The 27,035-nt window shown below is 37.3% G+C and overlaps 1 protein-coding gene across 9 annotated transcripts in view; it reads right to left on the reverse strand.

The window, feature by feature from the left end:
* Nucleotides 1-27,035, reverse strand: part of DISC1 (DISC1 scaffold protein) — a 181,284-nt gene that overhangs the window by 109,306 nt on the left and 44,943 nt on the right. For all 9 annotated transcript variants that reach the window (XR_001554046.1, XM_015857891.2, XM_015857893.2 and 6 more), the window contains 3 exons: nt 15,905-16,052; nt 12,023-12,152; nt 8,213-8,448 (listed from right to left, as the gene is read on the reverse strand). Coding sequence is in view for 8 of the 9 variants with exons in the window: in XM_015857891.2 (XP_015713377.1) it covers nt 8,213-8,448; nt 12,023-12,152; nt 15,905-16,052 (514 nt within the window). In the remaining variant the exon portion in view is untranslated. The remainder of the gene's footprint in view (nt 1-8,212; nt 8,449-12,022; nt 12,153-15,904; nt 16,053-27,035) is intronic.

Here is a 27,035-nt window from a genome sequence, read left to right on the forward strand (position 1 = left end):
TGAGCCCAGACTGAGAAGGAAGACTGGAAATCAAGAGGGCTGGTCATTCAATCAGAGACTTCCGATATGACCACAAAGGATGTTAAATTTCATTATGTAACAGTTTAAAATCTTTTTAAAGAACATTCTAAGAACCTGTGATTTATATGCAGGAACTGCAGATAGTGTGGAAGTAGCTTTGTTCAGAGGAAGGCTGAGTAGTATAATACTGGGAAGAATGGCTTTCTACTAAAGGAAGGTATGTTGCTGAATTTCTTTCCTTCCACTTCGCTAGTATACTTCCCTTCACATATGAGGCACATTGTGCATTTATGTTATATTTGGCTTCCTAAGAAAATATTCAGAGAATGAAAATGGGCAAAGTCACACTGATCTCTATGTTCATGATGCATAAGAATACAGCTGGAACAGATATAGTTCCAGTATTAATGACAAAATACACATGCACTGACAAAAAAATGTAGTCAGAACGTAGTCTGCATAAGTGCACAAAAGAACTTATTACACATGGAGTACAAATATTAATAACCAAATTCTATACTGGGTACTCTTTACAGCAAGGGTTATTTCTTACATTGCTGTTACCCAAAAGATTTTTCTAGGGATTGAAATATCAGGACCTATCTCCATATCACATTACAGTCCTACAGCAAAAAGCACACTTCCATTTCTATAAATCTAAGTACAATCAGAACAATATAAAATTACTCACGTTCAAGTTGCGTATATGAGAAAGAACAACGGGCTGAACTTCATACAAATACGCATTCCCTTCCTCTTATATTTATTGATTATTAAACATCTTGCAGTATGTTTGAATTTGGCCTTTGACTGTCTGATAATCAATCAATAACCCAATAAAAAAAGAATGACTTTGCTGATGTGAAGTTCTTAAGAGGAGGACTCCTCAGATTCTGAAGTAACCAGAAGTTGTGCTTTCTTAGAAGATAAAAATACACATTCCAAGCCTTATACTTGTAATCTTGCTTTTAGCAGTAAACAGAAGCTGACCTTCCAAAAAGCCTTTGTCCAGTTCTTTACAAAATCTGAAGCATTACTCACAGAACATTTGGTATAAACATCAGCCTACATCAAAGCAAAAATCCACTAGAAATTTTAAGTCTAGGGATGTCAGCAGGCCTTCAAAGAAGAAATCCACTGTATAAAAATCAAATCAAACAATCAATAACTTTCTTGTACTCCTACAGTTCCCTTAATGAACATCTTTCAGAAGGTTTTGAAGAGAAGTCAAGATTAAAAAAATGCTTTTGAGCACAAACTTAGCACAAGGCAGCTTTAAGTTAGAAATCTACCAGTAGGGCTGAAGAATAAGAAAAACTAAGAAAACAGACATACCTGAAGTTTTCTTGTGTAAAAGCAAAATTTTCTTGAGTAAATTCAATAAATTCACAATTACAGAAACCATGTGAAGTTTTTTCACCAGGACAAGACCTACGAAGGCATTGTCAGTCCTATACTTCTACCTAATTAAGAACATTCAGAACTAGGTCACTAAGTATACTAAAGTGAAACATATACTTCATATATGTTTCATATACTTCTACTCCACACCATACTTGGAGCATAATCATGTAAGACAATGGACAGCAATTTTATCTTCATTTCATGTGATCTGTTCATAATGATTTGGCTTACATATTAGCATAGGAAGAAAGCAATATTTCAGTCGAGCACATAAGTTCCTTTCCAACCTTTTGCACTGATCCATGGGACTTAAACAATGGGGTTTTCACAGTAGCGCATCTCCAGGTTGGGAAATACATACTTGACACATAAAATGTGGATTATTTCAAAGAAACTCTCATTTTTCCTTAGATATGCAGACCATGGAAGATATTTATAAGACAACAGAACTAGTTAAACACTGACAAAAGGCAGAATTTCTGCCAAACTGAATAGGTAAAAATCCAATTTCTCTGTCTAAATCTGTAACTGCTCCTTAGGGGTGGACTTCGACACTGAGCAGAAGGAGAGAAAAACTGTGTTTAATTCATAGTAAAAGTGAAATTTGTGGCAGTTAAAAAGACTAGCTACCTGAAAAAGTAGTAAAATGCCAAGTGTTACCTTGGAAAGCTTCCAAGATCAAAATTAATCTGGTTTGAGACAAAAAATATCAAGAGATGTACTTCAAGGTACAGGAGGCATTGGACCTTCTGCACATTTCAATATACAGAATTCTCCAAGGTATGTGAATGAGAATCCAGAATTATCCTCCTATCTCTGAAACATCAGGGAGCTTATTTTGCTTCAGTTGCCCTTCTAGCTATCGTTCTGTAGAGCAGTACTTTTCTGATGTTGTCTTATGTGATGGCTTCAATACAGGTGCTTCTTAACACTGCATTTGTAAAGAGACACTACTAGAAGTACTTTCCTGCTAGGCTTGTACAACCTCAGCTCACCATTAAGATTTCCTGTTGAACCATAGGATGACTGCACTTTGTTTCAGCTACTCTGAAAAAAACTACATCTTAGTCATATTCATGCAAAGTGTAATATAACAGCTAGATGTTACTGGCATCTTTAATTAAGATTCCAAGCTAAATTTTTATTGTCACAAATTGAGAAGCCTTCTGGCCTTATAAAACACCATTCTGAGAGCTAAGCTGTCCGTCTGTTCCAACCAGCCATTTGCACACTGCTATATTTCCCATTACTGTCAGATGCTGCCACGGCGTGGCTGTGGTAGTTGTTGCTCCAGCTGCTTCTCAAAACAGGAGCATCAGATGGAAAACAAAGGCATCATCAAACGGTTCTCTGCAACAGCCCCTCATCGACATTCTCCTTAAATTTTCTGTTGGATTAATAAATCCTTGTTTTTCTACTACATCATTCTGCAGTGTGTCAGAGAACAGCACAAACCAGAGGATGACCAGGGCAGCTGCAAATATTCCCTTAAGAATAACATCTTCTGGACTTCACTGGCTAAAACGGTCTATCCATGGGCTGTTGTTAATCATTTATTACATACAAATGAATTCTGTATCCTATACTGACAGAGACAGCTGGTCATTTTTCCCTGAAGAGAAACAAAGGTCTTTAAAATGCACATACACCCAGAGGAATCAGCACATATGTGGCCTGGGCTTTATGGGCTGAAGCATCCCACTGGATGCTGTTAAGGCAAACAGGGGAAACCAGATGCTCAGCAGGGGAAAAACAGATTCCTCATTACACTGCACACATGGGTACTCAAGCGGATGGTACTCATCTTTCTGCTGCTTCAGAAGGTTAAAGACCTGCCTCCACAATTGCAAATTATTTCAAGTTTCTAGCATTGCTCTATTCTGAGTGTTGGAAGACTGACTTTTTCCTTTTTCTACTGTGTTTCCAGCTCCTCCTGATCTTCCCAAGGATGGTCAGTGGCTGCTGTGAACAAGCAGACTTGGCAGAAGCCCTTCTCCTCTCTACAATATGGGTTCCCACCTGCACCGGTGAACCCAAATCACTGAACTGCAGAGTGATGAAACAGGGGCCTGGGCTCAGAACTGATATCAGGGCACTCACATCTCCATTCCTGGAGACCCATGAAATTGAATTAATTCAACTACTGAGATGATTGAGGGCTTGCTCTTCTTATTCCTCATTGCTCAGTGATTAAGCCCTAGCTGTAGAGGGCTAGAGAAATTACCTGCTTTGTCAAACCCACCCAATAGATCAAGTCAGACAACGAAATAAAGTTGCAACAGAAGTTGAATGCAACAGCAACTTACTTAAAACAGTTCCATGTGTACCCAGTCCCTAGACCAACTAAGTACTCCAGCATCAAATGAGGCCAAAAAGCAGCTCAAAAACAACGTATTATTCCTAGAGGTCTACTAGATGCACATTCTCTTGGAAACAATACATACCTTTTTGGAATGGTAGGGTTTTGCTTCTAAATACAAATCTGTTAAGTCATTATTTTTGTGGAAAGGTTGATGTGAATGCAAAGTTCAGACTTCCTCAGTAATTTCATGTAGCTTGTTAATCACTAACTTGACTAGAAATTTCAAGTAGACATGCATTTTGAAGAATAAAAGAAAGCATACAGAAGGCTAACTCTCCTAATAATAGTAGACTGTTCTCAATGATGCTTCTATTTTTCCTAACTTAATAAAGGAAATTACATAAAAGTTCTCCCTCCCCACCTTTCCCATGAAAATTATCTTCTCTAGAAAGAACTCCTTTCTTGGCTTCACCAGGCTTTTGCCTAAACTGAAGTTGCTGAATGCTCTGAGTACATTCCAAATAATAAGGCTTTCAACCCCTTAAGCATTTGCATTTCACTTTGAGTTAACCTTTGTCAGATAAGCTCCAAGCATCACTAAAACAGACAACTTGTTGCATAAAACTTCAAGTTCGGTTCCTTGTGCCACCAGGCAAGACAGTCCTACAATAACACACAGTAGGAAATTTTCATATCTTCCGAAGATTCCCCACACACAATGTGATATACATATACATATATATATATATATATACACATACACACACTAATCAAACATATGTATATATAATCAAATGGAAAAAGAGGTGGAGGATTCAAGTTTTTGGAAGATATTTAATTGAATTTCTTTCTTTCAACCAGCATTCATTGCCCAGACAACAGTCCATATGGAACTGTGTAATTTATTTCAAGGATGACACACTGTGCAGTTGTATACATCTGGAGATGTGTGTAAAACCAAAACTAAAAATAAATGAACATAAATATGAACAGAAGTACAACAAACGTCCCCACAGATAGAAGCGAGTTTCCATTGTGAAAGGAAAAAAAAGGTAATGATGGGCACTGAAGAAATAAGTCAAATAATAAACATCATATCTTATAATGAGAAGATACAAGGTACAGAGTTTCAGAAATGCTTTTTAATTATTTTAACTCCCCTTCTTCAGGGGAGGATATGAAGATGGTACCTTTTTTAAAAAAAAAACTTTGCAATCTCCAGAAGTAAGTCCTTCACACTTAACACTCAGACTTTTTCTCTGATTTCAATATATTGTCTTTAAGTAACACGCAATGTCAGAGTACACAAACACCAGCTGCTCCCACCACTTTTTGAACACGTTTCTAACACAGAATCCCACACAAGGAGTCTGAGCTTCTGTACTGTAATTTCCTCATTCTATAATAATGATTATGCCCTTTAGTCTATCAAGGATAATTAAGCCTGTGTTGATGAGCAAAATAACCATATTTTACGGTCTCAACCTGGATAAGAATCCCTGTCAAATCACAAGCTAGCTTGACTGAAAATTAACTGCCTCTGCTTTAAACTAGACCTCCATTGGCCATCAAGAAAGATTCCAGAGTAAAGCATTTAACATTTCTCAAGTCTTCAAACTCTAAGCATGTTAAAATTACTGACAAAGGCTTTTCATTTTCCAAAAAAATAAAAAAATAAAAATCCACCACTTAAAAAAGATAAACAAGGCTAAACAAAGGATTATTAATTTTCCTGAAAATAACAATGCTTGACAAGAAAAATAAGCTTGGAACAGTGCTCAAGCTAATGTTACATTGACCTGAGCTCCTTCTTCTACACAATTCTGAGTTATTATTCTTCATTTAAGATGCTTTGTTACTTTCCCTTAAGTTTACTTTAATAACTTTCTAGTTGATAACATTCACACCAAGTAAAGCAAAATAATTTGTATTTTTATGGTGAGATGCAGTCACTGAATATGATTAATTATAGCAGATATTATCTTAAGAGATGCTACATATCAGCCCTGTGCTACCCCAGTGCTGAAAGCAACTCTTCTACCCAATAAATAATTACGCAAAAACACATGATAGCAGTACTTTACTGACTATAGCAACATGGCTAAAACACACAGTATCTTTCATCCTGGTACCCAGAAACTTGTAATCAGTCTGCAGCCTATCAGCATTGAATGACTTTCTACAGTGTTATTCACCTTTCTCACATACGCAGTCCAAACTTCAGAAAAAAAAAAAAAAAAAGAAAAAAGAAAAAAAAATTTCTTTAGTAATAGATTATAAAATAAAATGAAATGAACATTTCTTTAATACCCCAAGACTCTGTAATTTAGAACCAGTATGCAGAACTGGTTTTGTTAAGTTTTCAACTTCTTACCTAGCACATTGTCTTTCACAAGATGTACTGATTTAGGATAAGTCAACGCAAGTTGCACAAGGGAAATTCTGGCTAGATACAGTAGGAAAAGAGTATGCAGTGGAGGAGTGGTCAAAGATAGGATACCTAGTGAGGTTGCAAGATATTTATCTTAGAGATATTCAAAACCTAGATAGATAGAGCCCAGAGGGACAATATCTTGCTTTGAAATTGTAGCCCCGCTTACAGCAGGAAGTTACTTATGTAGAGGATTTCCATGGGCCCACTAGAAGTGTACACTAGCTGCTTTATTATCTATTTGCAAGGTTTTCATCTTACATAAAGACAACAGTATAACTGGATACAGACATAAGATCACTGTATACAAGGTATAATGGATTGCACAGATTTAAAAGGGAGGAAAAAAAAAAAAAAGAAAAAAAGGAGAAATGGTTTCAACTAAGGCAGGGGAGGTTTAGGTTAGAGATTAGGAAGAAGTTTTTTCACTCAGAGGGTGATGAAGCACTGGAACAGGTTGCCCAGAGAGGTTGTGGATGCCCCAATCCCTGGAGGCATTCAAGGCCAGGCCAGATGTGGGCATCCTGATCTGGTGGTTGCACATAGCAGGGGGGTTGAAACTAGATGATCATTGTGATCCTTTTCAACCCAGACCTTTGTATGATTCTATGACTCCTCTCCTATGAGCCTATGAATCATCAGCACCCACAATAACAAAATCTGATCTACAAACAAAAGCAAAACAAAAAAAAGTCTTTCAAGACCTCATTCAAAAATAAAAAAAGTAATCATACATCTTTGTTAAAGTCCTGCACTCACTTCCAATGACAAATGGCTGCATTCTTTCAGGTGAATGTGTTATTACTCATGGCACTGGTGAGTGAAGAATTCAGAGGAAGCTGCTCCTGAACCAGTACTAATATAAGACATCAAGGAGCTTCCTAAAGACTAAGCGAAACTCAAATGTTGCATCAGCAGTGTGAGTGAAAAAAAAATAAATAAACCTGAATGTTCTTTTGTAAGCAGACTCAAAACTAAGAGAAAACTCAAAGTTTATATTCTCAGATAGACTGTTTGAAACCTATAATTCCCCAGTCTTTGAAACATAAAGTATAAGCAATGATGAAAACAAACTAAACAATTCAAGATTCACATAACCTAATTTAAAATTTTAAACAAACATCAAAAGAGAGGGATATGTCTTTTATGGGACATTCTGCTGACTTTAAGAAAAAAAATGGTATAAATTAGCACACATGAGCAGCAGCTTCTCATGAATGTTAATACAAATAATCTAAATCCAATAAATGCAAAGAGAGGGAAAACATATGCAAGCAACACAGCTACTGCTTATCTGGAAGGAATGAAAGTTAGGATAAATAGGAATACTATTGTGTCCTGATGACACAGAAGAAATAACACTTTCCAAGTTCCATCACTAACTTTTCATTGACTGTCAATAATGTTTAGGTCCTCAAATACTTCTATTGCTTTTTTTTTTTTTTTTTTAATAAAGATGAGGTTATTGGGGAAAAAAAAAGTTACTAAAAGTAGCTACTTTTCCATCTAAAAGAACCATATGCTTTGCATTTAATCATAGCTGCCCCAAAAGCCTTCAAGCCCTATCCCTTCCCCCACTACCTCAATTCCAATATCTGCGCATAACACTCATCAGAGCAGCCTTTATTACTTTTGGAAGTTCATTGAAGCAAGGGACTTCTCTAATATTTATTTGGATGGTGCCTGGTACACATTTTCATACTGAGAAATATGCAGCAATTACTGCATTACCAAGCTAGGAAATAAATTTCACTAGTTACCAAAAATTAATTCAAATTGATGATAGGTGATAACAATTGATGGATTCAAATGCTTTCTGTAGATGGCTCTTTTCCATAAAAATATGAAGCACAAAAAACTTCAAATCACTAAAAGGTTCTCATTCCTAAGGAAATACATTAGAACATCAATATCTGTTCTTAGAAATTCTTAAGCATCCAAATCCAGGTAAATAGCCAGCATGATTACTTAGGAAACAACGGGTACTGAACTCTATATCACACTAGGAAGGTACAAGACTTCACATCAATGATAACGTATTGATATTTAAATACCTCTTTATTGTTCCTGGAAGATCCAAACTGAATGGAATTTGATAGGAGGATGCTAAAGTGTCATCCACAGCCTTGCTTATTTCCTGTAGCTCTCTCAAAGAAACACAGCCAAGTAAAGCAGTCAGTTCACAGTCCTGTGACTGAATTAGCCTATCTTGTTCTTCTATTTCTCTTTGTAGCTGTTGATCTTTTTCTTCTAACACAGACAGTCTCACTCGGAGGTCTTCAATTTCTTTCTGCATATAACAGAAAACTCAGTTTACTATGTACAAAATGAAAGAAATAGCTGTGCTCCTAGTAAAATGTCTTAAAAATAGCATAAATTAACGTTGATCCATTTAATGCAGCACTAGATGAGAAGACAGCCTTTTGTTGACATGCAAAAATCTCTTACATCCCTTGTGCATAGAACTCTAGCAGTTATACAGTATGAAACCCCCACATGCTTCCCAACACCACATTTCAGATTCCTCTGACAAAAATCAATTGTACAGGCAACTTGTACAAAAAATTTGTTTAAAAAGATTTAAAAGAAAAAAAAAAAATCAAGGTCCAACCACAGTCATAGAACCTTGTGTCAGACTGGCAGGTGATCAATAACCTGTCCATCCTACTGCAGCATATCCCTGCAATGGTTCCTTTAGACTTCTCATTCAATATTAAGAGTTTTATGGTAGTGATGTTTCTCTTGCAATAGAATATTCCAGTTTTTCCTTGGAAACCCAAGAGAGCTTGCACCAAAGGAACGGACACTTCATAAAGGAATATGAGTTGTCTAGTTAATAAAGTTACTTAACATATGGCCCTTGGCTCATTTGTCCTAGGATTTGAAAAGTGAGTTTAAAAAAAAATAAAAAAAAAAATCAAAGGAGAGCTATTTGCTAAGCTGTTGAATGTCATACAGGAGCATTTGATTTTATTCCTACATTTCTTATGTTCTCTGTGAAACTGCAAGCCTCTTAGTCTATTATCTGCATGCACAGTCACATACTGAATGTTCACCATCTCCCACACAATCAAAAAGAAGAGTCTCTGAAGTGCTACCCAGACACTCTCAACAGAAATCAAAGCTCAAATTTTCCATTACCATATTCAGACTGGCCAAAAAAAAAAAAAAAAAAGAATGTTTCCAGGGACCTTTCCCAGGTAAGTAAGTAGGCATTACAAAATTCATTTTAAAAAGCACCATGTAGCTTTTTATGGTAATTCACTACTTAATCCTTTCTCTGTAGAATGGCAATAGAAACGTCTCTTCACTCTAAGGCAGTTGCAGAGACAAAATTAAGCCTGTTTGAATCACTCAGGTACCACGTTGATTAATGTTGTAAAAAGATCCCATGCACAAAGTAATAAATCTGCATCCAAAAGAGGGTTTCAGTGGTGCACAGTAAAAAGCTTTGGAAGCCTAATATTGAGTACTAAAGATAAAATGTCTCTGTATCCATCTGAACAAGCATTTCCCATCCTCAACAATATATAAAGCAGAGACTCAGAAAAAAAGTAGCACACTTACACAACTGACTTTCAGGTTCTTTTAACATTTTCCCTGTAATTTAAGTAAAGTTCAGCTCACTAATATCATTCTATAAACAAATATATTCAGGTTTGTTCCTCTAGCAAGCTCTCTGACACTCCATGAGCATTACTTAAAACAAGCAGAAATAGCACATTAAAAGACTGAATTGGCTCAAAGAATTCTACTTATATTAGTGCTCTGGACTACATTTATCAATTGTTTTCTTCCTTTTTATTCTTTTAAATTTAACTACAAGAAAACAGAGCAGCCCGTGTTTCAACCCACAGGCATTTGTCAAGAACAAAAAGGTCAGCAGGCCAAAAGCATCAGTTTTGTTTCTCCAAGTCTCAAATCAGGCTTTTAGTGTGCACAAAGGACAATTCTGTCTCTGTATTACTGGATTGGGAATACTGCCAAAATCTTAATAGGCTCTACTTAATACAAAGGCCTTCATATTCTCTGAAAATGTAGTAATTGCAATCTCTGCAATGTGCAGCCTACAGGGGAACAGGAGATGAACAGAATTTGGTTTTAAAAATACACTTCTAGTACTGAAATATTTTTACGACTCAGATACCAGAATCAGCATTCACAAAGAAAAAGCTATTCTGCTAGGGAACAGTTCACATTTATTCTTGAGAGAATGGAAATTTTAGCCAGCAAGCTGGAATTTTCTCTCTTTTCCAGAAATGTCAAGGAGCCTTTAATGTGCTCTTGGGCAGCCTCCAGGGATGGATAAAAAGGACTTAAAGTCTCAGCATGGAGCAACAGATGATATTTAGCCCACTAAACATAACCTGGAGGTTTACTTTTTGGATTTGAGTTTAAACTGAGATTTCTAACATGACAGCTAATCACTATTGATTGTGAGACTACTAACTTTGCATACAAGCCCACATTGTCCACAGAGCATAAGATCATAGTAGAAACATTACAATGTAAATTTCAGATACTGTCACATGCACTATGGATGCCCAGAAGGTATATACAGAAATAAAAGGAGAGAAAGCAAATGGAAAGGGAAAACAGGGTGGAAGAAAATTAATATATCAGATTGTGTGATTTTGGGTTAGATCAATTTTTAAGAAATGCCAGGAGTCACCAACCATTCCAGGTCAGACTTCTTCAGCACTTAGAATTCATGATTATTTTGACAAGCCCTCATAGCATACCTGTAAAGGGTGTGGTTGATTTGTCCCTAGCATCATTATGTAGCAATAAAAATACACCCAAAACAACCACAGAAACGTTACCTGGAATCAAGACTTAAGGACATCATTTTTCAGCTGAACACTTTCACATGGCTGGATGAATATGTGAATTACAAAAACTAGTTTTTCCAGACACTGTTAAACCTAGACAATATCCACTCTTGATGATTGAGGAAATAAATCTAAACAACGATGGCTTGATCAAAGAGAGTTCGTAATGGTCATCTAAGATGTTTTTCTCCATTTCATTTGTCTTTGTATATATACACACACATAAATACGTGTAAATGTGTACATGTATATACACAGTTCATTGTACTATTGGACTCAAAGGAGGAGGAGAAAATTAATGAGATTTCAGGGAAAGAAAGAACACAGAAATAAAGCTAAGACGTACAATAGTTGAGTGTGATCACCAAAGTTTAAAAGATGGAGCAAAGAGTTGCACTAGACAGTAAACAGATTTTTGAAGGATGGAGGAAAAAAGAACTAAATCATACTTAAAAGCTTGTAGATTTAAAATTGGACAGAAGCTATCTTAAAACATTCAAGCAATTACCAACCATTACCACATCGTGACATCATATGCCAGCGTAAAGCTATCTCTGGCAGATGACAAGTGTTCCATATAGACAGCTGCACTGTAATGAAACATTTTGATCACCTTTCAGGACCAAAAGCTGGCAAATCACATATAGATAATCAAGTCTAACCAGAAATTGATCACAGATTGCCTCCTTCAAAATTCTTCCCGTCTTCAAATAAAATCTTCTAAAGATCAGTGAAATTTTAAAATGGCAAATTAGAACATAAAGAGCACACTTAGAAGGATAACAGGGAAAATTAAAGCATACACACAAGCCACTGAGCCTTCCAGCTCTGCTTTTCTTTAATGAGATTAACACAACTCCTGTGGCTGCCATCTCCAATCATCACTTAGATTATCAACTGGAATACAGCCAAGGCTTTAATTGCTACACAGAACGAAGTATTACAATAAGTTTATTTAATCCTATGTGACAGCTTACAAGACTTTCCCCTACACAGCACTGGTTATTATAGGTAACTTGGCAGTCCTTTTACCTGTAAACATTTCTTTTCTTGCGAAAGGTCATTTCGTTTCATGGCCAAAACCTGTATCCTCTCTTGGTAAGTGGATCTCAACAGTTTATTTCTGTTTTCATGCCAAAGTTGAGTTTCTTCATTTCTATGCCTTTTCAGGGAGGAAAGACAAAAGCTAAAAATCAGTTTTCACTGGGTATTAACTTCACACAGATTAAAGAGATAAGAATATTACGTGTTACCTTCAGAGCCATAACACTCCATCAGCAGAACAATTACATCTTTAACATCCACATAGTTAGAGAACAAGACATTTGCCTTGGCATATCTTCCTTATTATATCAAACATTTACACTGTTTTTACAACAAGCTGCAGAAAGTAAAAGGAAAACTTATATAGCTTGAGGCTTCTCCCAGCTACTTCATTTTTCAGAAAATTATCCTTCACCGCCTTCAAGGTGACAAAACTAAGGCATATAATTTCTATCAATACAGAGAAAAAACTCTTTTAGACAGAAGTTTCAAAACTTGCCAAAGCCATTTTTTCAGCTTCTGTCAGCTTTTGGAACCCACACTAGAGATCATCTGGAGTGCTTGCTCCACAATGCCAGATTTTACTTTTCCTCTTGCACAGCGAGTTCTTTCAAAATCAGTCAGTGGGATTCCTCACAGTGGTTGGTACAACCCTCGGATGTAAATCTTTGCATGATTGGACCTCAAGGCAATCAGTGTGTTACATTAAGTGTCAAGTTTATAATCAGCCTCTCAAAAAACACCTGCAAACAAGGCAAACCTATTCTGTCACACGTTTCTGCATATGAGCATTTGCACTTCTAAGACTAATTGCATGTCCATCTCTAGAGACAAGCACGTGCATTTCCACATTAAGGATAAGGGTAATTTCAACATCCTGTTTAAAAACTAAAAAAAAAAAAAATCACTTTCAGATGAAGGATGGTTTTAAAGCACGATTCCACACTGCAAAACATACATTCATGCCACATACAAAACATGCATCACAAGTGGTGCAAGCATGATTAATCACACAATTATGATCTCCGTGCACAGCTGCTTAGCAATATGGAGCACAAGCAATTCATATCTCTCCTGCAGGATCATTAAAGTACACATATGCTTCACACTCTTCCCTACGGGCAGAAGAATACGCTAAAAAAAGCAAAAGGAAATGTTCTAACGTAAATTACATTCATACTTAAAACTGAAGTAAGGATCATGTATCTGCATTTCTACAATGACAAAGTAAATCCAAACACTTGTGTGTGAGGTTCTAGGCTACCTCTGCATTTATGTGCCTTTCATTACAGACCGTTGTGGTTTAACAACACTTCTCAGCAGCTCTGAAGAGTACTAAAAGAAAGAAAAAATCTGTATCTTTCAGAAAATTGGATGCAACAGAAATTCTGAGCAGCTGATCAAAACTTAGAAAACATTCCACAATCAACAAACGTTATTCTTGGAATCCCTGGGAAACTGCCTGTATTTCTGCCTCTTGATTTTGAGGAAACAGAAACAAGATCTCCCTGATCTCACTGAACCTGTGTGATCAAACGAACATGGCATTGTTCCTAACCAAACTTGACTCCTACCATGCACCCACAATATCCCAGTGTTAAACATTGAATGCATTTACCAAAAAACTGATCTCGTAACTTAATCATGTAAAAAAAATCCAAAGCATGAATGTCAGTCTCATACATTAAATTTGCCATGTTCACTTAAATTTATAAGGTTCTTAATTTGCAAAAAGATGAGATTAGCTTGATTACAGTAAAACTACAATGTTCTGGTCTTCTGGGGCTAATTTGCTTCATTTTCCAGATTAAAAAAAGATACCACGACTTTATTCTGATTCAATACAAAAATCAAAGAACGAAGTCAGCAAATATTCCTTGAAGTGATAGTGTTTTCTAGCTGTATTTTATAAAACACTTTTGGAACAGTAAAATTTTAAACTGTTACAAACCCCTGGTGAAGACAAAGGGTTTGCTTGGTCTATCAACAAAGGAGCCAGTCTGCAGACAAAGTGGTGTGTAAGGCTATGTATTTTTCATGCTTGATTCAAGGTGCACAGTAACAGTCAAACTCAAAGAAAGGAGAGTGTTCAAGACATAAAAGTGAGGAGTAAGAGGATATTCATCTGACCCTCAAGAATGGCACTGCTCTCACACCTCTGCAAAGAGAAGAGTTACGGATATAGCCATCAGAAGGAGAACAGGAAAACTTCCATAGCTGTATACATGATATATAATACACATAATGCTCCAAAAGTAATGCCTCCCATTTATTTCTGATACAAAGAGCATAACACTATTTAATAAAACAAATTCTCAGCCACAAAATAGAATTTTTAACACAGTCATCTTCATTAGCTATTCATTTTTGCCATGAATACCTGTATAGGAATTTGGAATGTGGGAAAGGTGAACCACTGTCACCACTGCTGAAACATACCACCCATCACCTCACTGCTCACACCCACTGTTTGGTCTCCATACATTCAGTAAACATCAATGAAGGTTTCAGTGGGTGCAATTTTTCTCCGCATGGAGGAATTCCATTCCACACCCTTCCTTCATATGCATTTCCGTATCAAACATTACTTCGTCAGACTGCCCCTCTGCCACCACAGCAACATGTAATGGAATATTGGCGGGAAGGTTCAGCCTCTACTGTCTTATCACAAATACCTGCTTCTGATGCCATGAGTTAACAAATTGGAGGCATTACTTTTGGAGCAGATGTATACACATATGCAGAATACATTTAAATAAAAACTAGCAGACCACATATTTCAGGGGTGCTATACTGAATAATATGGTATGATACTGAAAACAACCCCACATCTAAAGTAAAAAAAAACATTGTTATTAATTAATTCACACAGGAAAGATATTTTAATGACAAAATGCTTTAAAGTAATCCTTAAGGAACAGCAAAACAGCTTCTTAGGGGCTCAGAAGGCAGGAGAAAATAGAGAGTGGAATTAGTTTTAAACATGTCTCATTACTAAATTATATAAATATTGGCTTAAAAAGTCCTTTAAAGTTTAATAATTTCTAAATATTATCTGTGGAGAACTTAACTAATTTTCATATATATTAAAAAGCTCTATATACCAAAATTTATTGACTAGCACACATTGCAACCTTTATATGTACAAGGTGCCAAAATATAAAAGGCTTTTCTTCTTTTATTTGTGCTATAGCATTTGATAATAGCTTCTAAAAACTAGGAATGAATAATCCTCTTACTTTTAACAACAGTAACCAGCAGCACAGCTGAAGAAAGATGTAGGAATAGAGACAACCTTTTCTTCCTAAGCTAACTACCTCCCTTGGGTCATGCAAGGCATCTCACATTCCTCCTGTCTTTGAAGCTGTTCTTGCTTCAAGAGAAGGCTGAGAAGTTATTTTTGTGACTTTGTACAGTGCAGAGTGTATTATTGCTACCTAACAAGCGATGCATAAAAGGAAGCTCACAAAGATCTACACATCTCAAAGAATAACCTGTTTTTACTTTATATTTAAATGCTCTTTCATTGCCTGAAAAAAAAAAGACCATCAGAATTAACTCCATAAGGAGCTGTTGCTCAAAGTGCCTTACACTGTTGCTAGGTCAGGATTCAACCCCATTCTCACTCAACATCATTGATAAAAGTTCAGTTTGATTCACCACTCCACAATAATCAGCCTTTTTAAAAACAATCCTGAATGAAACAGGAAAAAAAGGGGGGGGATCAACAGCAACTTTTCTTAAACGTTCTTCAGAAGGTCCTTACAAATTTGCATTAAAGGTCATCACATACTCTATACTTCACATCACATAATCTATACCTCATGGAAAACAGAAGTGTCATTTTACATAAGGAGTCAACAAACTTACCCATCCGCAGCCCAGTGTAATACTGCTTGAACTTGGGTGGCAAACCTATCCAAAAAACTGCTGATTGAAGGATGTCTTGAAGGAAGTTGAAATTTTAAAGAATGTTTTTCTTTTTCCAGTTCTTCTAATTTCCATCTAAGTTTATCAGCTAGAGAATAAATCACAAAAAAAAAAAGAAGAAACGTTGATCAGTAAGAAATCTACATCACAAACAGTTCTTCTCTTTTGATAAAATATTTCAGTCTCTTTTACTCCAGAATGAATTATTAGGACCACAACAGTCAATATCATAATCAGGATGTTCAATGACTTTCTTTTATGACAAGGACAAAATTGCTGGCTTCCCAGAACTTTTATTGAGTTTTAATTTGGCGAAGCTCAAAGTTACCAGCCATACTCTTTTCCTAAAATAACAACTTTGAACTGGATTATATGAGAACTCATTCTTCATTGTTCTACTTTAGAACAATCTTAGACTGCAATTACACATCTGAAGCCTGAATTTTGAAAAACAGCATTGTTAGTAGATCAAGAACTGCAGAACTGCCTGTATCTCAACAATACACTTCAGCAGAAAACGCACATGCAATTATAGAAATTTTAAGAATCTCTCATTCTAGGCTCTCCTGAATTACATCTAACTTATCAAACAAATGGCAGTGCTTTGACTCTACTGTATCTCTATTGACCTAGAGTCACTTGTTATATAAGTTAGTCTTTTCTTTGTTTCCTTTCTCTGTGTAGTAAAGAAAGGAAAATGGTTCTTAACACAAATAGTTATTTCTGGTACATTTATCCTCTTTTTCTATGGTGCAAGTATACTAGGCAAGAAAACCACATACAGACAAGAAGTCTTGTTCCTAAAAGACAAAATGCTTTTGATGATACATTAATCAAATCAGAGGGTTTTGAGTTGGTCCACAAATGGAAAATCTTTACGGCTCAGGACTATCCTTGTGACAGTACTGTCTGCAATTTTGTGTAGTAAGCATTCCTTTCCCTCTAACATTTTTCAATACATGTTGCTACCAGAATAACACCCATTTGTGAATGCTTTTTACTGCTTATTTTCTTCTTTATCCTCAAAGAGGTTTTAAGAAGAGGGGCTGCTTACATTTGCTACTTCAATACAATGATCCATTTTCACAATAATTCATCATTAGTTTCAATGTCCCTTCTGCTATGGTGGTGATGGAAAAATAAAGACATATAACATACTAACAGGATTAGATTTTCTCCCTAGGCCAGTAGACCGTTCAAGAATAGCTTAACACACACTATTATTAAGGTGCAAAATGCTGCCAGAAGACTCTAGCCAAGATCATCATTACCCAGGTTTCTGCAGGTTCCAGGCATTGCCTGAACATGGCTTAAAGGATTGCAAGGAGCAATGGGCTCTGACATAGTTCCTCATGCATTACCTAAACCAGATTATTCAAATCAGCAAGTAGGGCAACTAACTGTGGAACAAGCCCTGAGCCTTGTGGAAATGTCTTAAGGCAACCAAGTAACTGACTGCAGATAATAGTAGATAACAGTTTGGACAAGGATATATTAGCAGCTTCTTACAGGTATGGGGAAAAAAAAAAAGAAAAAGCAATAAGCAAGCATCCAAGTTTTTGCCAGCCCAAACCAGAACGTCTTTTACAGAGCAGCATCATACAGATTTACTGGCTTCAGACCAGAAACAACATGTAAAACCACTCACTGTGTGTAAACAGTGTATAATCACCTAACAGTCAAATTTTAAAAGAAAGGCCAGGTGATCTTAAATGAGAAAGAGTAGGTAAGCCTGTCCCATGCAGGGACACCATCAAAACACTCATTTATCAGCAACTCCACAGGATATCCACAAATGACACCAAGCTGAGTGGTGGAATTGGCATGCTAGAGGGAAGAGATGCTATCCAGAGGGACCCAGGCAGGCTTGAGAGGTGTGCCCATGTCAGCCTCATGAAGTTCAGCCCTGGATGAAGTCTGGCTTGCAGGCCAGAAGGCCAACTGTATCCCGGACTGCATCAAGAGAAGCACGACCAGCACATAAAGGGAGGTGATTCTGCCCCTCTACTCTGCTCTTGTGAGACAACACCTAGAGTACTGCATGCAGTTCTGAGGACCTTAACACAAGAAGGACAATAAAGCTTTGGAGCAGGTCCAGAGGATGGCCATAGAGGTCAGAAGGCTGGAGCACCTTCCCTACTAGGACAGGCTGAGAGAGTTGAGGTTCTTCAGCCTGAACAGAAAGCACCAGGGAGACCTTATTAGCAGCCTTCCAGAACCTGAAGGGGACCCACAAGAAAAGGGAGGGACATTTTATAATGGCGTGCAGCAACAAGACAAGGGGAAATGTCTTTAAACTGGAATAGAGTAAACTTAGACTAGATACAAGGAGAAATTCTATACTGTGAGGGTGGTGAGACACTGAAACGGGTTGCCCAGAGAGACTGTGAATGCTTCCAGGGAAGGGACATCCAAGGCCAGGCTGGATGGGGCTCTGAGCAACCTCATCAACTGGGAGATATGCCTGCCTACAGCAGGGAGATCAGAACCCAATGATCTTCAAGGTCCCTTCCAACCTAAGCTTTTCTATGATACAAGGACCTAGGCTAGCCTCCCAAATCCATAAAAACAGACCAGACTCTGACAAGAAAAAACATACCACATCTCATATGGAGCTTCAAACACTGGTACCAAAAATATCACTATTATAATCAGAAAAGTAAGGACTAAATGGTGGCCAATTACTATTGACCGGCTATCTCCATTTAGCTTGATCATTCATTGCTGGGCTTCCTGCAGTACCTGAGTGGGAGTCATGGCAGTCCTCATTAACAGTTTGAATGTATCTGAAGACATGCTTTCCTCTTCCCAAGGGTCATGGTAGCAGCATTTGCTGATGTAAAGCCCCCCAAGAGATCATCCATAACAGATCACAGTAAAATAGCAGACTCCACAAAAGATATAAAGATTCAAGTGCAGAAGCAAGTCACAAAAAACTGCCTAGGGAAAATTAAAAGAAAAAAAGCTTCTGTTTGGACTGGCATCTTTACAAGGCAGGAAAACATAGAATCATTCTAAGAAATCCATGTGACAGGATTCAAATGTACTGCTGTGAGTGACTGAGAGATGGGGAGTTAATACAGGTTTATATTCACAATATAAAACTCCATAGTTGGAGGATGCAGCAGGCTGGTATTCTCTATACCTAGGGTGAGCAGTTGGAAAACTTGCACTAGAACCACCAAATGGACAAAGCCCATTTCATGATACTTTTAACTTTTTTAACATAATTATGCTAACACTGTGTTTTTGCATGCAGTCAATTCTTCCTTCCCAGCCCTTGAAACTGGCTATTTTGAGAACGAACGCAGCTGAAGGAATCCATATGCTGCTTCATTATCTCTGTCATTAATTCTTGGCTGCATCCTGCTATATATATTCCAGGCTACACACAACTCGATTAGTTCCTACTAAGAGGCGTTTCTAAATAATTTGTTCCACTGGTATTTTATAAGTATTATTGCTGGTCATATCTGCTTGTCATCACTCAGAAATAAATGAATGTTTATCCTTTCAGCATTGCCATTAGGGATTATGTCCAAAGAAACCCCACCATCACTTTACTGTATAGTGTGTACCTCTGGTTTCAGGCTCCTTTCCTTGAAACCAGACCTCGCTGGTTTGACCTGGCTGATGCCTTCGGTCTACAGAGACATCAGAGCATCTCAGCCACAGTTGCTGAGAAGGAAACCAAGCTAATGAAGTTCGTCTCAGCTAGCTTTCAGCACTGCAGATCACAAGCAATCTAGATCAAGCAGAAGGGAATAATCAGGTTTCTAACATATGAAACATGAAAGAGTTTAAAAACCCTTTATCTAGTGAAGATAAAAACTGAAGGAAGAAACTTGCAGGACTATTACATACCAGGAAGATGCAAAGAAAGAGTTAATAAAATGCGTTTACTCAGAACTTTGTTCTTAAGTAACAAATCTCAGTTGCAATAACAGACATCAGGAAAAAGAGAGACGGTGAAGCACTAAAACTGGCTGATTGGGATAGCCAGGAAATCCCCATCAGCTTTTATTTCCAGATCAAGCATCACTCAGGGGTAGCTTTGTCACAGTTGTTAAGGTCCAAGCCAGCAAAACTGAATATTCTTCTGAGATCCCTTTCCACCATACTTTCTAGGATCTTCTAGCCAAGAATAAATCAGAAAATCCTTGCTACACATGAGCTATCAGTCTCAAAAACACCACTTTCTTTTACCTTTATTTTAGAACCATAGTACGGTCTTAAAGGTACTTTACAACCCAAACCATCTAGTTCCAACCTTCTACAGGCACAGATATTTCCCTCTATGCCAGGCTGCTCAAAGTCCCATCCAGCCTGGCCTCAAATGCTTCCAGAGAAGGGAAAAATTAGGATTAGTGCAGAATCTACACATGCAAATCATGCCTTTACATTCTAAAGCCGCCTTCTTACCTGCTAGATGTTTACAGAGCCAGACAACCCTCCCAGTACTCACTTTCTTAAAAACTTAAAGCTTCCAAGATGACTGAAACGTTTTGTCAAAATCAGCAACAAAAGTATTTCTGATACCTGTTTTGTAAGAACTACAGGACTGAAGATTCACCTATTCTCCTTTCCTCAATCAGGTCATAGGAAACCACGCTAAGACACAAAGCACAAAGTGTCTCCTTACCTTGATACTGTTTCTTGAACCTACAATGATTACCAGGAAAAAGATTTCCTGAACAAGACACTACTTTTAGATCAGTACCTTGAGAGTCAAAAAACCATGAGTGGATGAATATCTACACACTAGAAACTTCCGTTTCCTGAAGCTATCTGTGCTTTTGGTCTTCAAAATATCCTATAACAGATAATTCTATTTTGAAATTATCTATAAATACATACCACATCTTATTTATTTATTTACTACTGTGAATGCAAGATAGCATTGTCTTCACTTTCCTACACATTAACAATTTAAGCACTTTTATATTCAAACTTCACATCTCATTTTTCTGGACAGTGACTTCCATTAGCTAGAGCAATGCTACAAAGGCTACAAAGTAATGAGTAATTGGGAGCCTGAGTATGTGGCTGAGGTGAAGCTGGATGACAGCCTTGTAAGCAAAGGGTCTATAGCCCAATTACTAACATTAGTCTCCTGCAAAATCACTTGTGGGAGAACACACATACCAATTAGTGTTCAAATATAATATGCAAAGACATGCACTGTGATCAAAAACAAAGGCATTACAAACAACTTGTAATTTCTTTAATTCTTTATGATAAAAGAATTAAAGAAAATTTTAAAATTAACTATTTAAAAGCTATAAGCAGATGCATAATAGAAAATATTCAATGCCTTGAAAGTCCTAGCTCACCAGATATGTAAGAAAGGGAGCTTTAGATTACATATGGACAGCTTGCCTCACCATGTGTTGTCTGGTCACTGCTAGTGAACACAGCACTTTCTACCTTCAATTCAAAATTGCTAAAGGAAACCAGTAAACTTAGAGTCAAACTGCACAGCTAAGACAGGCTGACTCCAAAAGGGCATGGAGCTGGGGACAGCCAGTGGAAGATCCAGACGGAACAACAGGAGCAGCAGCTGCCCTCCAGAGTTCTGCCTACCCTACTGACCGTATAGACTGACAGCACAACAAAACAATTCAGTTATGAGGACTTATCTCATACTAGGCTTAGCACAGTCCCATGCACTTAAGGCCAGTTAGTCCCTAGAGCACATATTTTCTTTGTTTCACCTGAAAGAAAAACAGTTCAAGCATTCTTGACAGCTCTACAGTGCAAAGCAAAGCACAGTAGATGGGACAACTGGGAAATTCCCTTCACAAGCTCACATACCTAATCCAAAATAAAATACTATTAGAGTCAGGGTCTTTGGAATACTTCTAGTAGTTGGTGAAAAAGTAGCTGCTGACACTAACAGTAAATATAGGCTAAAGTGTTCCAGGCAAGCATTTAACCCCTTAGGTCCTCTTTCATGTTCAGTTCATAACTGAAGAGCACAATGGCTGCTAGGGAGTAATGAAGGTGTAAATACTCTGTTCTCCCACTGCTTATAGTTTTTCCATTTCAACCAAGAAGGTTCCTGAATTATCAGGATGACCTTGAAGAACAGCTGAGCTAACTGAACTCCCAGGTGCTGAACATCCCTTGAAGTCTGAAGCAACTGCTGCAGAATTCACCTCAGAAATCTTTTGGCAATGCTACACTTCACAACTCTTTGTTTCACACATTTCCCAGCTAATTGGCACTTTTAACATATGAGACAAGCCCTTCTAGTTCCTGTTTTACCCTATTGGGACACTAGATGGGTGTTTGCTTCTGACTCTGGTGCTATTTAGAGTTGGATGTTCAATAACCTAGAAAGCAGAAGAAAGTCAGACTCCTGAATTTCTTGACAGACAGACACCAGAATAGCCAAAAAGCACAGCAGCAACATGATGACACATTCAGTGTCAGGTCAAGTGCAACATGGACACAGAAACAAAAGAAAGAATCTGCTTGCCCTTGGAAGGCCTTAAGTACACAGGGATCTCCAATAACATACTCTTGTCTTCATTGCTAACCCTTACATTAGGTATTCTGCCTTCTGGTCACACAGATGCACTGCATACATCTGAGCTCCCCAAGGTTGGCCCTACCTTCCCACCAGGAGCTCAATCACTGTTTCCAGCTGTGACTTCGCATTTCTACTACACCCTTACACTTCTTTCCAACCAAGAACAAACAAGTAGACATAACAGGAGTAGGGAAAGGAAAGGAAACCTGGTATTCCAAATATTCCCTGGGAAAGAAGCAATGGAGATTGCATTTAAAGGATTTCTTACAAGAGCTCCTTAAGGAGAATTTTTTCTCCCAACATTTTCCCATATCAGTCCATACCAATTAGAGTACAAGGAAACCGACATGTCCTTAAAAGATACAGGACATTTCAGAATTTAACACACTGAGTATCAGTGCTGCAGCAGAATTGGAAGTCTGAAAGCTTTAAAAATACAAGAACAGACATTTCAGTTCTTATACTTCTTATGAAATGAATCTGGACAGATTGTCAGATATTGATTTTCCCTCTCTAATTCATAACAGATTTGAGAGTCTTCCCTTAAGCTTTGAGCAAAAAATTGAAATTCCCAAAAGCTTCACAGATGCTTCCCTGAAGCACACCACCAAGTTTCCCCTCCTACAGTTTACACTTCAACAAAGCACGTTCAATGCTGTATATGAAAACTTTTTGCCAGGTGGGCACCAGCAAAAATCTAGTGTAGAATTTAAGCCTAAGTTTTGAGCAGTGTCCCCATTTCTTATTGTAACTATCAGAAAGATCAATACAAGAGAAATCTGATACAAAGGGTATAATGACAGATGGACTAACACAATAGAAAGGGAAGGAAAAAGGACTGCTCACTTGTCTCCAAGGATCTAGGCTTACAGAGGAACACTCAACAAAGGAGAGACCTCCAAAAACAGATCCTTCCCCGCTGGCAGCCGGCCCTGAAATGAAGTCTAAGAGAGGTGCAGCCAGGCTCCACCCCTTCTGGTCACACAGCTGAATTGCCTTCACCTGTGCTCCCAGGGCTGAACAGGTCCCTTCCCCAGTGGTTCAGGCCATGACTCAACAGTTCCTATACACCTCTCCATAGGAGAAACATCACTGACAAACTTCTAGCAATTCAGTTGCATGTTTTATATTTCTTTGTAAAATGAGCTAAATGGGACAGTGATTTATGGGCATAGACCATAAGACTTGGTGGATTTTGAGTTACTATCAGCAGAACCTGAGGAACAGCAAAAAGCCACAAAACCTGGAAGGTTCCTCTGGCATGCCTCTGAGAAAGGGCAGGAGAGAGTCAACAGCAGGAAATATCAGAGTACTGATTTGGATGATTAATCTCTTAAGTATCGGTAGCCAGCATCAGAAAAATATTGCTTTCTAATGTTATACTTATTATCACCTGACAGTGATGTAGGCTAAATTATCCTGACAGTCTAGAAAGTATAACTGTAAGAATATCTGGATAAACTCGCATCACAATCTTCTGTAGCACAACCATCCTACAAGCAAAACAGTCATTATTTGCCACTGCTGTCTCACAGAGAAGCCACTGATGTACACCAAAAGTACAAGGCTCAGACAGTGGCAGGGAAGAGTCCTACACCAGTGAAGTTAGAATCAACAAAACAAGGATAGCTGAAAGACAAATGAAGACAAAGATACAAAGTATCAATGAAAATGGTGCACAGTACTTTTGTAATAACTGTAGCTTAATCTCCACTGCCCTTATGATAGTTTTGAAAAACAACACTCCAGTATTGTTTACAATAGCAACATTTTTAATAGCAAGAGCTTAGTAAGTATTTTGCATTGCATCATAAACTAGACATTACCATAATTTCATAAATGCTGAAGTAATTACATTTTTAAAGTGTCTGACATGAATAACAGTTACTGAAATAATGGACAATTTTCTGAATATGACAACCCCTCACTCATAATTTTAATTGTATGAAAGTAATGGTACAATTCTACTCAGTGTCTAGCCCATATAGTCATTATCTTTGGATCTTCTGCAATTTTAGAGTTCATTCAAACACAATAAGTTTTTCACTGCACAGGAACTCTTTGGATATATCATTTTTGTTTTAATTCAATTCATAGTTCAAAATAAACAGTGCCTGCTTTTCATATTCTTTTGTCAGCATCAAATTTCCAGTGGAACCACCAAGAATTCTGCATTTCCAATGTTACTTTACAGAAAAATAATATCCAAGAGCAGTTAAAGATACATTAAAGGGAAAACCAAGCAGATTGCTGGTGCACTTTATTTGATATTGTCACTATTTTCTAGACAGTTCTGTTGCTACATATGAAATTGTACAGAAATAAAGAAAAACATGTACAACTGATTCCAGTCTAAATCTGCATTTAAAATAGGCAAGACTATACAGCACAACAGGATAGGTCTCTGCATTAAATGTTGTTCTTAAGAAGAGCCTTCAAAATCAAGAAGCTGGCAGAAATGAATGCAAAGCTCCTTGGTTTACAACTCCTTCTGTTATTGGAGATGGAAGAACTTTGGTAAAGGTTTCCCTTCAGCACTTCCCACATACACAAATGACTGTCAGCTATACTTTAACATGAACAGAGAAGGATTCAGTTCCAGTCCACTCCCTCCCTTTCCTCACACCTGAATCTTTAAGTCAATATCTGCCTTTCTTAACTGTCTCTGAATAATTGCAATTGGTCAATTAGATGACAGGCAAGTCAATTAACAGAGAAACAAGGTAATACTCTACAGCAAATTGCATTACATTGTGTGATGCTGGTCATTTCTACAAAGTAAATTCTGAACAGTCTACAAGAAATAAAGTCTGATGAACTACACGTTGGCTTTTACATGACTACAGACAGTCAGATTATGTTGGCTTTTTTTTTTTTTTTTTTGCACCAGGCTCTATTCAAACACTTATAGCAGATCTAAGTCCTTTGTTCCAGCTGTCAGACAAAGAAAAGGCTCTTTTGTTATCAACTAACTTGAGCATATTAAGATTACCATCCTAATACGCCACCTGAAAGATCTGTGTGTGCACGTGCTAGAAGTATAAAAATAGCATGGAGATAATAAAAGGAGTTTTCTGCCAAGGTTAATCTTCATGTTTTTTAAAAGCCACACTAAAAATGCACAACAAAACAACACAAATTTGAGGCTAAGAAACACCGGCAAGAAGTGTTATTTCACACTGCAGTTTGAAAGAAAATAGCACAGATTTTGAAACATGGTGTACATTACATTGGGAAATTTGTGATACCTATAGAAACTGGTTTGCAGTTCTGCTAAAGTTACCAGCTACAGGTCAGCATCACCAAAACCAGAATGCAATTAGACTAATCTCCTCCTGCAGTAGGGCACGCTGATGAAAAGCTATTGAATATTCCTATAGAAAGGATATCACATACAGCTGACTACAATGAAAATATAAACATGCACACAACCTCAAACTGATTGCTCTGAAAACTGCCATGGAAAACTACAAGTAAACTAGAAACTTTGCTCTAGAAACAAGAGTGGGAGAGCGAGCAAAGGGATTTTTGTGGAAATTGAGATGACCAAAAATACATCCATGCATTACGGATAATTACCTGGATACCAGAATTTTATTTTTCTTCTTTACTCACTTCCTAATTTCTCCTTCATGAGTTCTCCACAATAGTAGTCAATATTCCAAGTCTCAATTCTAAAAGTCTATATAATTTCAAATACGTATAATCTCTTCTTTCAATGTTTCTTCTTTGTCCTCAATACACTTTGACAATTAAAACTTCACCTTGTATTAAACTGATACACTTTCCAAGTGCTCTGCATCAGTAGATTCAAAATCAAAAGTTGTTTAAGAACTATGAAAGATGCAATTGTAGTTGTCTAGTCAAATTTCTACCCTCTATTGCTGTTTTAGCACCCAGCAGTCATGTTGTTCTGCATCATCCAGAAAGAGTCATATTCTAAAAAAGATAGCAATAAAATAACTCTGGAACTCAGATTCACAATCCAGTTTCCTCTTCTCTGGGACACTCTTACCTCAGTTTCTCCCTCCTCTATTGCTCTGTCCCTTCATCCTCTTCCCTTGCCTTATCCTCCAACTCAGCTAGCATTTGTTTCTTTAGTCTCTTTTCTTTCTCAAGTGTTTTGGATTCTTCCTTAATTTCTACTGTATGTAGAAAATTGCTGCCAGATTTATGGAGACATCTTCTTCAAAATTTCCCCTTTTCCCCTCGCCACACACAGACTTTAATTGAAGGTTAGAATAAAGTTAACCTTCAATGGAACATAAAGACAGCAAAACAGAGAAAATAAAATGATTTAGCAATATGACATATGTGCAATTTATTTGGCTTGCTAATACCAAGATCTTGGCTGTTTCCTAACTGCCATCATTCAACATCACTTTCCTAAGATTGCTTTGGTACTAATGCATGCATGGGGTGAACAGAAATAATTTAAATCATTCTGGGCAGTGACAACTGTAATTTGATCAAACAACTGTAGAAGAGGAAAGAAATAACAATGTCAAACATAAAAGCTGTAGTCCCTTTTTTTCC

Source organism: Coturnix japonica, chromosome 3 (genome assembly GCF_001577835.2).
Source record: "Coturnix japonica isolate 7356 chromosome 3, Coturnix japonica 2.1, whole genome shotgun sequence".
Lineage (NCBI taxonomy): Eukaryota > Metazoa > Chordata > Aves > Galliformes > Phasianidae > Coturnix > Coturnix japonica.